General features: G+C 40.4%; 1 protein-coding gene across 1 annotated transcript in view; it reads right to left on the bottom strand.

Annotated features, from left to right (window-relative positions):
• Window positions 1-2882: 2882 nt before the first annotated feature.
• The window catches only part of FER1L6 (fer-1 like family member 6), a 73543-nt gene continuing 61861 nt past the window's right edge, over window positions 2883-14564 (bottom strand). The window contains exons 37-41 of the mRNA XM_068397218.1: window positions 12670-12768; window positions 10689-10930; window positions 10189-10352; window positions 7336-7436; window positions 2883-3063 (exon numbers count right to left, since the gene is read on the bottom strand). Of these exons, the coding sequence (XP_068253319.1) occupies window positions 2883-3063; window positions 7336-7436; window positions 10189-10352; window positions 10689-10930; window positions 12670-12768 (787 nt within the window). The remainder of the gene's footprint in view (window positions 3064-7335; window positions 7437-10188; window positions 10353-10688; window positions 10931-12669; window positions 12769-14564) is intronic.

Genomic DNA, 14564 nt, shown 5'->3' with positions numbered 1-14564 from the left:
ATAATTGCAGATCAATGTTGAGATAACTGGTCGGGATGAGGATCTCTTCTTTTTGTATGAATTAGACAGGAGCCCTTGACAATAACAACAATCCTTGGTATAAACCTCCCTATTAACCACAAAGCCCATGTCACCATAAACTCACTTAAGATACAAAACTATAACATCTGGCATCTGTATGAGTAGTCCAGCACTGAGTGCTGCCATATTTTATCTCTTTAATAGTTACTGACAGCCCTAACTCTCCAGCTACTTTGCAGCCATGATCTGGCATTCAGTGTAAAGATAGGGAGTTTAAGAGTTATGGAGGAGTTAGCTTCCTTGTTTTTTGTCTGCATGATGCCTCTTTTAGCCCAGACTGCAGGGCTATGCAGGGTAAAGGGAACCCTGGTGTTCAGCAATACAAGGGGCTCAGGAATGGCTGTGCTGCAGGGGATTGAAGACCTCAGGGGCAGCAGGGGTGAAGGAGATGGCTATTTGCACTGGATGCAAGGGATGAAGCAGGACAGGGTCTTTGCAAGGTCCCTGCTCATCCAGACTCAGACCAGGACTTTGAGGGGGATGTCATTTCATCCATCTCATCCTAACAGTGCTGTTGCCACTGTGTGCTTGCTGCTGGGGTTCAGATGCAAAGATTGGTCCTGGAGCCATGCGGAAGGACCCTCCAGCAAGGGCAGGGCGCTCAAGCCACAGCCCAGTGCTTCACACAGTCCATGGCAGCAAGGGGAAACAAGCAGAGTAAGGACAGATGGGCACAGCCGCTGCCATGCAGGATCAGGTCTACTGCCCTGACACACTGGAAAAAAATCAGAATCATTGCCTTTATGGCTGTCACAACATACTGTGGTTGTCACAATTCATCTCCCACCTTTCGCAACAAAAAAATTTAATTTGCTCCTATTGGAGCCTTTAAATTGCTATTCCAAAATTCATGGTATGGTGAGACATATCAGGAGAAATAACATCTCCTTTTCTGTTTCATACAGGCTCAATTGCAAAGTAGTACAAAAGTGAAAAACAAATGGTTTCAGAGGAGTGTGTCACACATGCTGTGGAAGTAGAGATTGCACCAGACGAGGGCCCAGTGCAGAGGGATATGAGATGCAGAGGGACTTGAGGGTGCTCAGCACCTTTCCACATCACTGTCTTGCATTGCTGCATTTAACTAATGCAGATTCAACCATGTAATTGTGTTCTAATTTCTTGATCATATTAAATACACTTCTAAAGGAAAATAGCCTAATAGTAAAACCCGTCCAGTGTGGTCCCTTGCCACATGTCTAATTGTAATGTAATTACTCACATACCTAAATAATTCAGTTATATTTATTGTATACTTAGAACATGAAATTTAGAAGGAATACTGAGTCGCAATCTGCTGGCTGGGGTGGGGATGGGATGCTTTCTGACTGCCTTTAGCCATCTGCCTCTATCATCAGTGGAATGAGGAAGAAGCACTTTTAGAGCAATTCATCCCATCCAAAATAAGCCTCTAAAATGTTTTTTAAATGTAAAATATTTTCTCTGTGGAAGATTTAATGACGTCCATTTTTCAGAATAATGCAATTACCTGCGCTGTAGGCCAGAGGGGAACACAGAGGTGCATTGCACAGCCTTAACAGGCCAGGTACAAGCAGCACCACACAAGCGTCCCATGGAAGTGGTCTCTGAGATTTGTACACATACCTACATTTCTATTCCTGCACCCTGATCTTGGCAGAATTATCAGCATTTCTAGGATTTCTTTTTCTCACCTTTTTATCCTTTAAAATTTGCAAAGGGTTCTCACGCTTTTTTTTGAGCGGAGCATGAAGGAAAGCATTTTCTCAAAGGTCACGTTTACAACATGTCTAACCATGGATGAGACTAGAGGAGACTTCTATAGCTACTTCAAATTCATAATCACTCATTTTAAGGCCAAGTGGGGTCATTAAGTTATCAAGCCTTGCCTTGTGCATGACACAGGCTGCAGCATTCTCTGTGTTCTTAAGCAGGATGAGGATTTTCACATTGACAAATGTGTAAGGTTTTGTTCCTTGTGTTCTTTAATCCTCCATGATTTGTTCCACTCTGCAGCCTTTCTCTTTTCCATTCCTCTTCCCCCTTGCTCGTCAAACAGTAGGATTCTCTCTGTTCCCTTTCCTTTACAAGGATCATTTGCTACTGCAGTGCCAGTAGCTGAGTCTTCATCTTCCTGATCCCTCTCCTCCAGCGACATCCAGCACTTTCAAACTGCAGCTGAAAAAAGTTATTTCCTTTTCTGCTTCTACCTCCCCCTATCACTGACACTTACCTCATTTGTAAGTGTGTGCGACGTCTTTATAGAGCACAGAGTTCCTACTGAGAGGCGCAGGATGAATTCTGCACATGACACCAAATGAGGCAATTTAACCTTAGATTAATTTTTTAATAAACCTTTTATCTCAAAATAATTGTGCCATTATAGGTCATTTGAAAACAGTTCAAATAATTAATTATAAAACTATGCAAAGACTGAACTATACATTTATCTCTGTGTACAGATTTTGCTCTTAATCCTTAATCATTTGTCTGTAATAATAAATACTTGACTGACAAATCAGTTTCTGCATATCATTAAGGGGATTTACTTTCAAACTCAGTTTTAGGTGCAGAATCAAACTTTCATTGTCACTAGAGCTGCAGCAGTATGTTAATGATAATGTACAGTAAGACTGGGTCTGAATGAGAAGCCAAAGAAGTAAGATGTTAAAATATTCTAAGAGAGCTCCAGTTTTGGGTACGAATATTATGTTTTCTTCTTAAAAGGAATGAGATGTGTTTCAATTTCATTAATTCTGTATGCCTGACTTTTATTCTTAACTGAGTATATGATTGGTTACAATGAGAGCCATAACCTATGCTCATCCTACAACTATCTTCTGACTGATCGCACCTGGCAGCGTGTAGATGAAGAGCACCAAGAACACAATGAGAATAAGTAGAATTATGCCAATGATGATGTACTTCTTGTAATTTCTCCAAATCAGGTGATACAAACACTTGAAAGGATTCACAAACCAAGAGAAGGATGTGTCTGGACGGCTAAAGCGGAAGAAAGAAAAAGAGAAAAACTTTTGTGAAGGCAGATCCAGCTATTTCCAAAGGTACCCCACTGCAAAATACATATTTAAGTCTAAAGAGGACCTTTAACTCCAGGGAAACAACTAAAGAGTTTAGAGGGAACTTCCATGAGTTTCATGTACTGTGGGGTCACTCTTCTCCCATCTGTCCCTGAGATCAAGCTCCACACACCACTGGGAATGAAATTCCAGTTCACACTTCATAACTACTCCAATTTAAGACAAGACATGGAGTTCAAAATTACGGACAAGTTCTTGTTAAATCCTAAAGAAATGCAGACATCTTCAACTTGGGTACAAAAGCTTTCTCATCATTGCATGGAATTTAGCATTGCAAAGGCGCAATGAGCTGCTACAAAAAAATCTAATTGCACAGTGACAGTCATGGTGCCATAACAGGCTAAGCCAGCTCAGGCCTGGCATACGGCCCAAAATGGCATATTTTCAGAAGGAGTTTGAAAACAAACCTCTTGAAAACAGGAGATGAGATGAACCCCAAAATCTAGGTAGTTTGCCTGGGTACGTAAAGGGAAGAAGAGCTACTTTCTCCTGGTGGCAACTATCTTCACTTGATAGTCCTTTTTTCCAAATGTCGGACCATATCATATTCTCTCCATAACCAGGAGTTTCTTCACACTGTGTGACAAAGCTGGCTGCATACAGAGAGGAAAACAAAGTTCTTGGGAAAAATGTTGGTATAGTGTCGCCTCTGGCATGTCACCCAGCTTGGGAGGTCACTATGCCTCTGACTTCAATAGCCCTACCCCTGTTATGAGCTGAGGCAACCTCCATCAGCTTTGTATGATGGGACGACCAGCAGAGTACGGTGGTGTGGAGCAACATTAACACCAGCAAAAGTGGGTGAAGGTTGTCTTTCTTATCCAATATCACTGTAATTGTGCAGATGATACAGTAGTAAGGAGAATGAAATTAAGACTGAGCGTCACAAAAGGCAACGGCCGTGTCTCACTATAGAAAGCTGTTTCAGGAATTTAAACAATGTCTTCGTCATCTGGAGAATTCAGCACTCAGCATGTAGAAGTGAATGCTAATATGACAAAAGGTCTGTAAATCTGAAAGGCCAACTGAATCTCTTTTAATTAAAGACTGTGTTTTACACTGAGGTGGAAATGAACTCAGAAATAAATCAACAAATAAGCCCTCCAGATTAAAAGGAATTTTTAAAATATTAATACTCTAAAGGGTAAAAATTACTGAGTCACAGACTTGAGTAACAAAACCATTAGTCTGCATGTTCCAACTACTTAAGGGCTTTTCATAACCTTTAACAACAGGGAAAAAAAGTCAGACTGCTGCTCATTTAATTTGTTTTCTTTGCAATATAGGCAATAGAATTAAACACCAGTTATAGCAGTGTATTTGTTATAATAGAGTTCATCCAGAAAAGCATCCTGTCTTGATCAGCAAAGATGAAGAGATGGATAACCTCATGGTGCTTTGGCCAGCAGGAAATTACACTCACTGCACCTTATTTCTTATTTGCATGTTTCTCTTTAGTTCCCAGACATTTAACCTTTGTCCGCTTTTGCTCTGGTACATTAAAGAGTCTGCTACTGTCTAGTAGCTTCTAGAAGATAATTTTTGTTTTGAAATTGTTTTGTTTCTTAATTTAAAAACTTAATTACGCAAAACAATCTGAAAATTTCTCTACTTCTCTGTGTGAACCTACATTATTAGCAAAAATAATGTAAACCTACAGTACTGGCATAGAGATATGGAGGCCCTGACAGAAAGCTCCTTGAGATCAACTTCTTCCTGAAGAGAACTCATTTGAAGTGCAGAAGCAGTTATTTGTTACCTCTCAGCTGATTTTGACTACTCTGCATGTATGAACCACATATTCCATCACTCGAGGGCACTGAGCTTGTAAACTTTAATACCAGCTTTACGGAAATGAGGCATGCAAAGTCTTCAGTGCTTAGTTTATTTTCTTTCCAGTGAGTGAGTGTCTAGCTAAAATAGTATTTACTACCCACATGCTGACATTGCTTTAGTAACCTTAGGATTTATTTCACCTAACTTTAAAACTTAGGTGCCCAGCCTGTTCAGTCATGGGCTGTCTGCATGTGGAGAGGAAGGACCTTCTGGAGGACAATTAATCTCTTTCCCTAGCTCCCATCTTAAGATATGTGTGTTACGTAAGTTGGATGACTCCCCTACCTGTACATGAGCAGCTACAAAAGGAGCCTGAGTGGCTTGCTTCTGAGATGGGTAATGTCAAGTGAGACTAGCCCCACCCTAATTTCAGTTTAATTGAGACATACATCTCAATTAAGAGTAGAACTGGGTTGAGCCATGTGTTGGCTGTGTATTTCATCATAAAAGCCTAGATGTGGAGCCTTTCTGATTGCTCAGTGCAAGATCTGGAGGAAGACTGGTCTTGTGGCTTCTGGGTCAAAACACCTCCAGGCTGGCTGTGCAGCAGAGAAGGGATCACCAGGCTAGTGACAACTTTTTGGCCCAACAGCACATTTGCAGATAAAATGCCCTTGAGGTGAAAATGCAGGGAGCTCTGGAGCCCCAGGCTGCCTGGGGTCCTTGGGCTGGGCCTGAAAAAATGAGAGAAAAATGAAAAGGTGCCTTTGCGCATTGTATTGACAATCTTCTGGACATGTAATCCTTCTATTACACACTACACTCCCTCTTAAAGCTGCCTAGGCTGGCTGCTTACAACCACATGTATTTCAGAGCTATCCCAGTCCTCTCTCCTCTGCAAGACAGTGCTTTAGTTTCAATTACTGGGAATCTTTCAGATAGACACCTGTCAGGCATAGCTCATCCTGCCTTTGGGTGAAGATGTGGGGTGAAATGATTGATTAAAGTCTTTGCAAGGCTAATTTTCGACAAGCCTCTGATACCTTTAACTTTCAGGCTAAATTTATACCCTTTATAGGGGTATTGGCAATTGCACCTTTATGGTGTTTTCTCCTTTTTCATGTTTATCCTGAGATATGTATCAAACCATCAAAACTAAACAGAATGTGCAGTGATTACCATTATGATTAGCAATTGATATTTAGAAGATTTGGTAGCAGGAAATATAACATCAATTTCTCTCTTTTTTTTTTTTAAATTTAGCTCATTATGTTAGTAGAACAAAGTACTTAGGTCAAAATAGATTAGTACATTTTTTCTGAATGCAAAAGTCTCAGCTGATAACATTTTTTTAATGTGACAATTACTGAATGATAAATGCTCCTTCCAGATTATCTGCCTTTGTTAAACCACTTAAAATGTCTTCATTAGAAAGTCTTATGATGAAAAATATGAAACTTCATTCTTTGATTATGAAGTACAAAAAAATTAGAGATAGATTTGTTAAAGTCATATTATTCCTGTATGACCTGATTTTCATGTTTTATGTGCCTTTATCTGCAAGTGATTAATTTAAGCAAAAATAACTAGATGTATTGAAAGGTCAGTTTTCCACTGATATGTAGCAACTAAGACACCTTTAAATGTGTGCAGATAATTCTTAGAATAATAGAATCACAGAATCACAGAATAATTTAGATTGGAGAAGACCCTTAAGATGATCAAGTCCAACCGTTAACCCAGCACTGCCAAGTCCACCTCTAAACCATGTCCCTAAGCACCACATCTCCACATCTTCTAAATACCTCCAGGGATGGTGACTCCACCACTTCCCTGGGCAGCCTGTTCCAATATTTGACAACCCTTTTGGTGAAGAAATTTTTCCTAATATCCAAAATTCTTGTTTCCTAATGCTAAGACTCTGTCTCGTAATGGTCATATTAAAAAAAAATGGACAAAGGAAATATTTCATACAGACATTTTAAAGCACTTAAACATTAATGGCTTATAGTTATCTCTTAATATAATGAATATAATAATCTGTCTGATCTTTATAGGTGACTAAACTGAGATGTATGCGTAAATTATGATGGTTTAAGAGGTTATCACGTGCCAGGTCAGCTATGGAATGAGCTCGCGTGTGAACTCGAGCTGAGGACAAACGTGCAGCAATGCAATTTACTTGGGCTTCCAGAGGAAGGCATTTCAGCTAACCTGGAAAGTACTGCCAGCTACGAATGCTGGCAGTGAGGTGATGCACAAGTTGGATAAATGGCTTGCTCAAGGTTACAGCAGGAAAGAGGAGAAAAGCCAGGAGAGGAGCAAGGAGACCTGCTCTTCCTCGTCTCCTGCTGAATGACCCTGCCCCAGCTTGTTTAATGAGTATGCTCCTACTCACTTGGGTTTTTCCAAGGGCTCAGGCTCCTTTCGAGCTTTGCCTACTGGATTCTTCTCAGCTTCTTCTGCTGTGACCAAGTGAAACTCAGCTTCCACCTTTCCCTGTATCAGAGAGATCATACATAAGCATCCAGTCCTGGGTTATTATCACTAAATCACAGCAGAATTTGGCTTGTGGAGAAATTCTGGAACCAGCTGAGGGCAAAGGAAATAAATTATAGAAAATAAGATAAAGTCTTTGCAGTTAAAGAGAAAGCACAAAGGAAACCCCAGGCACCAAATTCCTGACTTATGCTCAAGGACTGTGAGGAAAAAGAGGTAGGATGTTCTCTTCCAGACCCATAAATGTATTTTCTGCTTCCTAAATTATAACATAATTCATCTGAGAAGACCTGCCTTCTATCTATGACACGTCCTGGCAGAGCTGAATGGCTGAGCTGGAAGCTGCGGTGCTGACGTCGACAAGGTGTAGTCCACCAACAGGGGGGAAATTCAGCTAGTCACAAGTGCTGGAGCAGTTGAGCTGTGGGGTCTCAGCTCACAAAAGGAAGATGGTTAGAAATCAGATCTGTGTGCAGAAAATATCATGCAGTCCTAGAGCTCTGTTCAGGCTAAAAGAATCGCAGTCTGACAGGTGGATTCTGAGTCAATTTTCTTGATGGTTGGCCGGAAGATGGTACTCAGAGCTGTGACAAAAGGACAACTTTGTTCAGCACCAACTTACTGATAATTTCTAGAATTCAGAAAAGTCGTAATAGAATATAACTGCTGGTTTACTGCTTGTTTTAATTGTGGCAAGACATTAAAACTTGTTGGGCAACAAATATAATATTAGCACTTATAAAAGATCATGCCTGCTACATCTTGCAGTAGAAATATGTAATCATCTGAGTTATTTGGACTCTTAAAATCAACTGTAACTTCTACTACGAAAGTTAGAGCTTCCTAAATATGGGTTAAAGATTTGTTTTTCCCTTGCACTCACAGCAACAAGTCTGTTGATATTTGTCTGTGTTAGGTTACAGAGACATTCTCTCTTTTCCCTGTTCATCCAGGTATGTTCTTCAGTGCTATCATCTCCACTATAGATTTAATTAGGTCAAAGGAAAAAAAAAGATTTCAGAGATTTAAAGATTCCAGTAACAATTAAGAGTGGGTAGATCAAATCAACTTCATAAAATCTGTGATGGACGAAAAACAGACAAATGGCTTTTCATGTATTTGTTATTTTTCTACACCGTACCTTTGTGAATATCAAAAACTAAAGTATTAATCTATGGCCAGTGGCTGGGATTCAGCACAGAACTGTGCTGAAAGAAGGATGCAGATAAAAGGGATCAATGTGGAAGACAAGGGGATCAAGATATGAAAGCAGATTGTGAGAAAGAGAATCTGTTGTACCAGAGTTGAGAAAATGGAGGTAAAGCAAAGATTTGGGAGTGAAGCCCATTCACTAAATCCCTGGAAAGTACACAATCACCTTCAATCTGAAGAAGGCAATGAACTTGAAGGTGGAACTTTTTATTAAAACATTCTTCTTGCTGGAATGGACAGAAATATGAAGGAAGGGTGAAGTTTAGGAAATCAATGAAAGTCTAGAGAGGAGGGAGATCCCCTAGAAAAGAACCAAAGCAGATGAATTTGTAGAGGGCTATACTACAGAAGGTTAGCTTGTAGCTCTTGTTCTGTCTCCCCACAGGGATCTGAATGCACCTAAAAAGACTCCAACCACACTAATCCCAGAACTGGGCTGCAGGGATGCCCGAGTTCAGGTCCAAGCTCCCAAAGTGCTCTGCGGCCGTTTGAGCACACCAGCTTGGGTCTTCTTTCACTAGCTCACACAGCTCTGCTTCATGCTCTGTTTCATGTTGACATGCCCCAAAGACCATGTGCAGAGGTAACCATCGGGACGTACTTCATGCCTAGATACATGCACTCCACCTCAGAAACAGGATCAGAGCTGTCTTTCATTTACACTGAAGATCCCTATACTGCTGTAACAGTACAAAGGAACCTTAAAGACAGGGAAAATGAAGAAGTTGTGTTAAACATTGAGAATTTCAGTGTAGCTCCAGATTATACACACAAAGCACTACAACGCTATGAAGAGAAGCTGCAACAGAAAACCCTGAAATAAAAGGCTAGGTACACACTGCTGCAAGCCTTCTTATGCTAGAGGCTTTGAGTAAATAAAATTTGTGTGATAGCATTTATATTCTTCTCAGGAGGATACTTCTAACATAACAAGTCTTGTACAGTTTGGGGGAAGCTGTCATTGTTTTTTGCATTCCTTTATACCAAATGTATCCTGCCACTAAACCAAAAAATATTGGCTTATTGAGCACACCGAATCACAGAATCAATCAGGTTGGAAGAGACCTCTGGGATCATCGAATCCAACCATTGCCCTGACACCACCATGTCAACTAGACCATGGCACTAAGTGGCGTGTCCAGTCTTTTCACTTCAATAGGAAGAGGGGACTGTGCTCTTTCTACTTGAGATGTATCACTAGAAGGAGAATAATGGTAGACTCCAAAATCAGTTCCTTCACCCTGGTTGAAGTGAGAAATAAATAGTAAAGAAATAAATAAGCAGGAAACGCCTGATTTTCCACTCTGCCCATCCAGTGTGCTGGGAGATGAACAGTGCAAGAAAGCAAAGAAAAACTCTGAAGTACTCTGCTTGCCTGGGATTATCTGAACCAAATCTATGGGAAATCACTAAAGGATTTGGAGGAGTTGTATGGATTGCCAGTGGTGGTTATTCTTCAGATGCCATATCCAAAATTAGCATCTGCCTGTCTCAGGATCTCAGCAGAGCATATCAGTCCCATCTGTAGTGAGCTGCCTACCGTGAGCTCCCCAGCCTTGATGAAAGGCCACCAGCCTCTGACACGCTTCTGCTGAAATATGGAGATCTTGTTTTCTTCACTTGCTGCCACAACTGTGCCTAGGTCACAGCTCTTGGCTGTCTTTGCTGCTCGAGGGAACCCATTCAGGTTCAATTCAAGAGTGCCTGGAGGGAGAAGTAATGTGACAACACTCAGACAGACACAAAGGCATTCAAACAGCAGCTTCCAGATGAGATACATGGCACAACGGAGCAGCTTGGGCCCAAGCTTCAGAGCTGGAGATATCTCTGTACTGTCAGTCAGTCCTTTGTATTGCCCTGGCATCATCTCATCTGAGTTCCTAATTAATCCCTCTCCAAGAAATGTGTAAGTTTGCAATGTGGTGCTTCAGAGAAAGACAAGCAAATGTTGGGTCTCAGACACTGCTTTGTACATACCTCTCAAAATACAGGTCTGGCAAGACCTCAGGTGAAGTTCAGGCAGACCCATTGCATACTTACCCAAGAAATCATCTGAAGAGAGTCTCTCAAAGTCCCACACCTGAAGCACCAGCTCAGCAGGTATTTTGCGCTCTGTCTTTTCCAAGGAAAATATGTTTTCTCTTTTACTAACCACCATTTGTTTCTCTGCTGGAAGATAGTGGAACGGGAACACAAAGCGCCAGTTGAAGTTGCCCTCTCCTGTCAAGGAGTTGTAATGTACGTCTGTCTCCTGCTTGTCCTCTTCCAAGCCCTTTATCCACCTATGGCAAGAACATAGTGGACAGCACTGCTGTCACCAGGGGAGCTTGAATTGTGGTTGTCGTTATTTTACAGGAATGATCATTTACTAATTCCTGCCTAATCAGTAGGAGGTAACACACTGTTCAGATTGGTGACATGCAGCAACAACCCTGGCTCAGGGATCTCAGGCATCTCCCAGCCGTGGCACAGGCTGCAGCAATGGCCAGTGATGGACAAAAGCTGAGAGTGAGAACATGATTTTTATTTCAATCAGTCCTCAAAATACCAGTTGGCCATTTGCTATTGGCCAAGATATCTGTCTTCTTTGGGACAGGCAAAGACAGCATCATTTATCCACTACTAATCATCCTGTATTCATGTTGTGCCACAGTAATAAATTCTGTGTCAATGTCCCAAGACTGATTTCAGTGCTCAGTATTAGAGTCTAAATTATTTGCAGTTGCTGTTTGGGGATATAAAAATAGCATAAGTATGGCTGGAGAAGCTTCTGGTTTTCTTGTGATTTCCTCTTGGTTTCTGCTACAATGTGCACAACACCTGATGTGCAATGCTATGGCACAAAAGGACGAAGCTTTCCTAAACATAATCTTCTCTTCTGAAGAGCTCCCCTGAGGGAGCTAAGTATGTTTTAGTTCTGAAGATGATTTATCACAGCTGGAGTAAGGATTAGCATTTTTGTGCTGCATCCAAAGAGTGGCTTTTCCCCTGTGAGCCCCATTATTTCAAAAAGGAATTGGGAAAAACAGTAACAATCCCAAGCACAGTACTGCCCCTGGTGCAAATCTATGCCTGGTGACAGATTCAGTGCCACGTGCATTGTCTGAACATAATGAGATTTGTGTCTTTATCATTAAGGCATAGAAGCAAAAAGTTATCCACTCCTGGCTTTCCCTGTCAGACCGCTCTGGCATTGATAGTGATGTCCTCATGTTATCAAACAGCTCAGCACAAAGGCTGGCTCCCTATTTATTTTCTCAGTTTTGCACTCTCAAAGCTACTCTCCTACTGCTCTGAATACAGTACCTGCATTCAAATCCTGCTCAGAAGCAGAAAGTGCAAAGCAGTACTCTGAAGCAGGCAAGTAATTTTAAGAAGTAACCTGCTACAATCTCAGAAAAGAGCTGGTCTGAGTGTCAAGCTCCCCTTTTGCTTGCTCTCTTTTCATTTTATTTATGTGATATGGTTTATGATTATCCCAGTAACATCTGTGAAGTTGTGACAGACTTTTTGTCTGCAGCAGGAAGGAGATGGAGAGCAGAAAGTGCCCGTGTGATGTTCTCCCCAGCATAGCCATGGTCATTCACCCACACGTGCTCCCCACATGAAGTTAGAAAATATTTCCAATAGAAATAGCCTGGCAAATACTGCTTTCTTGTTTTTAATGTGGTCATAATTCCCTTTTCTCTATGTCAAACCTCTCTCCATCTGTGTAAGCTCTTACAGTTCAAGTTCTCTAAGTGTTTGATCTCTGCTAAACCATGGGCTTGGTTCTCTTCTTGTGCCATCTCTGCCTGAGCGGGAAGTAATAACTAGTGCCATTTTAGTTACTTGATTTTAACAGAATAATAAGAAAAAAGAAGCAATACCCAATATAGACGAGTAATTTGGGCAGGCATTTAGAGCAAAGTACCAACGTCACAGAAATAGCTTATTGGATATTCTCACAATATAATTTTTTCATCTGATTTTTGGATGAAATATCACATGTTCTTTTGAAGACAAGTCCAGAAGAACTTACCCTTTTACATAGATATCGCTTGATTTTTGCCCTGTAAAGATATTTTCATCTTCTAGAATTACATCCTGTGTATTCCAGATTATTACCCTCAGTTCATAGCTGAAAAAGAAAAGAAAATAGGCCTGTGTCTACTCAAGCTCTGGTCAGACACTAATGTAAACCTCTATCAAATCATGCTTTTATAAAGTAAGAAATGTTGTATTTATGCAAAACTCTTAAAATAGCATCAGCCTCAGGCCTCTTCTGTTTACAAGAGACTAGTCATAGAGTGGGGATGGTGGCTTCTCTCAGCTCTTGGACTACGCCGGATGACAGCGGGGTCACTGCCAGCTTCGGAGGGATGGAAAATTTCTTGCTTTTTATGTGCCTGTTCCTTTTCAATTCTTTTCACAAAAATGCTGCAGTGAAACAAGGCAAAGTTGATCTGAACAACATCATCAGAGCAGTCTCCAAAACAGTGAGCAGCTTGCTAATAAAAACCAGAGCTCCCTGCGAAGTGCTTTTCAGAAGAAATGCCTAAAAATATTGTATTTGGTGAAATCCAGTGCATTAAAAGGGAAAAGAAGCACTGTTTAGAGATATTTTCATTTAAGCAAGTGCAATCATCTTTAGAAACAACACTAAAAGGAATAAAAGCCTTCCCATGCTTTCCACTGTCTATAAACAGACATTTACTGTGGCCGTCCAAATCTTTAGAAGCTTCAACTGAAATACAGATGCTGCAGGTGACATAAAAAATTGATACTCAAAAATTTAGGTATGTCTTAAGTCATTGTATGAACTGCAAAATAATAAAAAACCACAATTACGTCTGAGAACACCAATATATATGTTTTTTTCTGATATGACATATGTTGTCTTGGAAACAGCCTCAATCTCAGGTGAGAAACAGTTTGCCCCAGAAGTTACCAGATACCTTAGGTCATGGAGCTCTTAAGGAGATGTCAACCATTAAATCCAAGCCTCAGCACTAGCCAAAGAAATTTTCATCTGCCATGCTCCATCAGAGCCTTGTTCAGTCAAAGATCACCAACAAGAAATGTTTTCTCAAAGTGTTTGAAGTCTTATGGAGCCCAGAGCCTGTTTTTGCTGCAACAAATATGCATTTCTCAGCAAAATGTGTAACTCATGTTTGCATGTTTACTTTCTTTCTCATATTTCATGGTTTGACAATATTTTTCCATGTTTTTGTAGACTACAAAAATGGTAGCAACAATTTGGATTTGTGGGTATGATTAGTTTTAAATCTTTTTGGATTGAAAAATGCTTGTTGTTAAGGAGCTTTATAGAAAGTTCTGGTCTAAGGAAAGTATTTGTTACATAGACTCTTGTTTTTGTCAAATCTTGGCTTTTGTAAAAGGAAAGGAAAAGAAACAAGTTTTTGTTACATTTTTTCTTGTTCAAACATAAATAATACAGGAATAGTACCTGATGCTGCTTCAGACATAAAATTCTCAGGAAAGACCTTGCTAAAATAGTGGAATAAAGCAGATACAGGATGGGCTGAGAACTTGGTTGCTCATTTTTGTGTTTCATTTACAAACATTCAATTAGCTTGAAGAACTATGAGTAGTGTTGCATATAAAGCAGCATAAGTATCTGTATGAAATTTGAGAGAAGGTTATTCCAAACGTATCTCTTCTATCTGATGCTGCTTTATGTGTGTCTTTATCTTATCTTGGAATGAAGTGCTAGAAATCCAATAAGTGTAATACCATTGAATCAGATTAAAGAACTCAACCAGGGTCAAGTAAGTTATCTAGCTGAAAGGGTAGTGAAACCAGAATAACTTCTTTTGGCTCAACAAATGGATGATAACAACAGAATTATTAAGGGACTCTTGCCTCTAGCCACCTGCAATCTCTATATGAAAAGGGATATCTTTTAGAAAGAGG

This window comes from Nyctibius grandis, chromosome 3 (assembly GCF_013368605.1).
Source record: "Nyctibius grandis isolate bNycGra1 chromosome 3, bNycGra1.pri, whole genome shotgun sequence".
Taxonomy (NCBI): domain Eukaryota; kingdom Metazoa; phylum Chordata; class Aves; order Nyctibiiformes; family Nyctibiidae; genus Nyctibius; species Nyctibius grandis.
The sequence above is the reverse complement of the archived record's forward strand: the minus strand, read 5'-3'. Positions and strand labels throughout refer to the sequence as shown.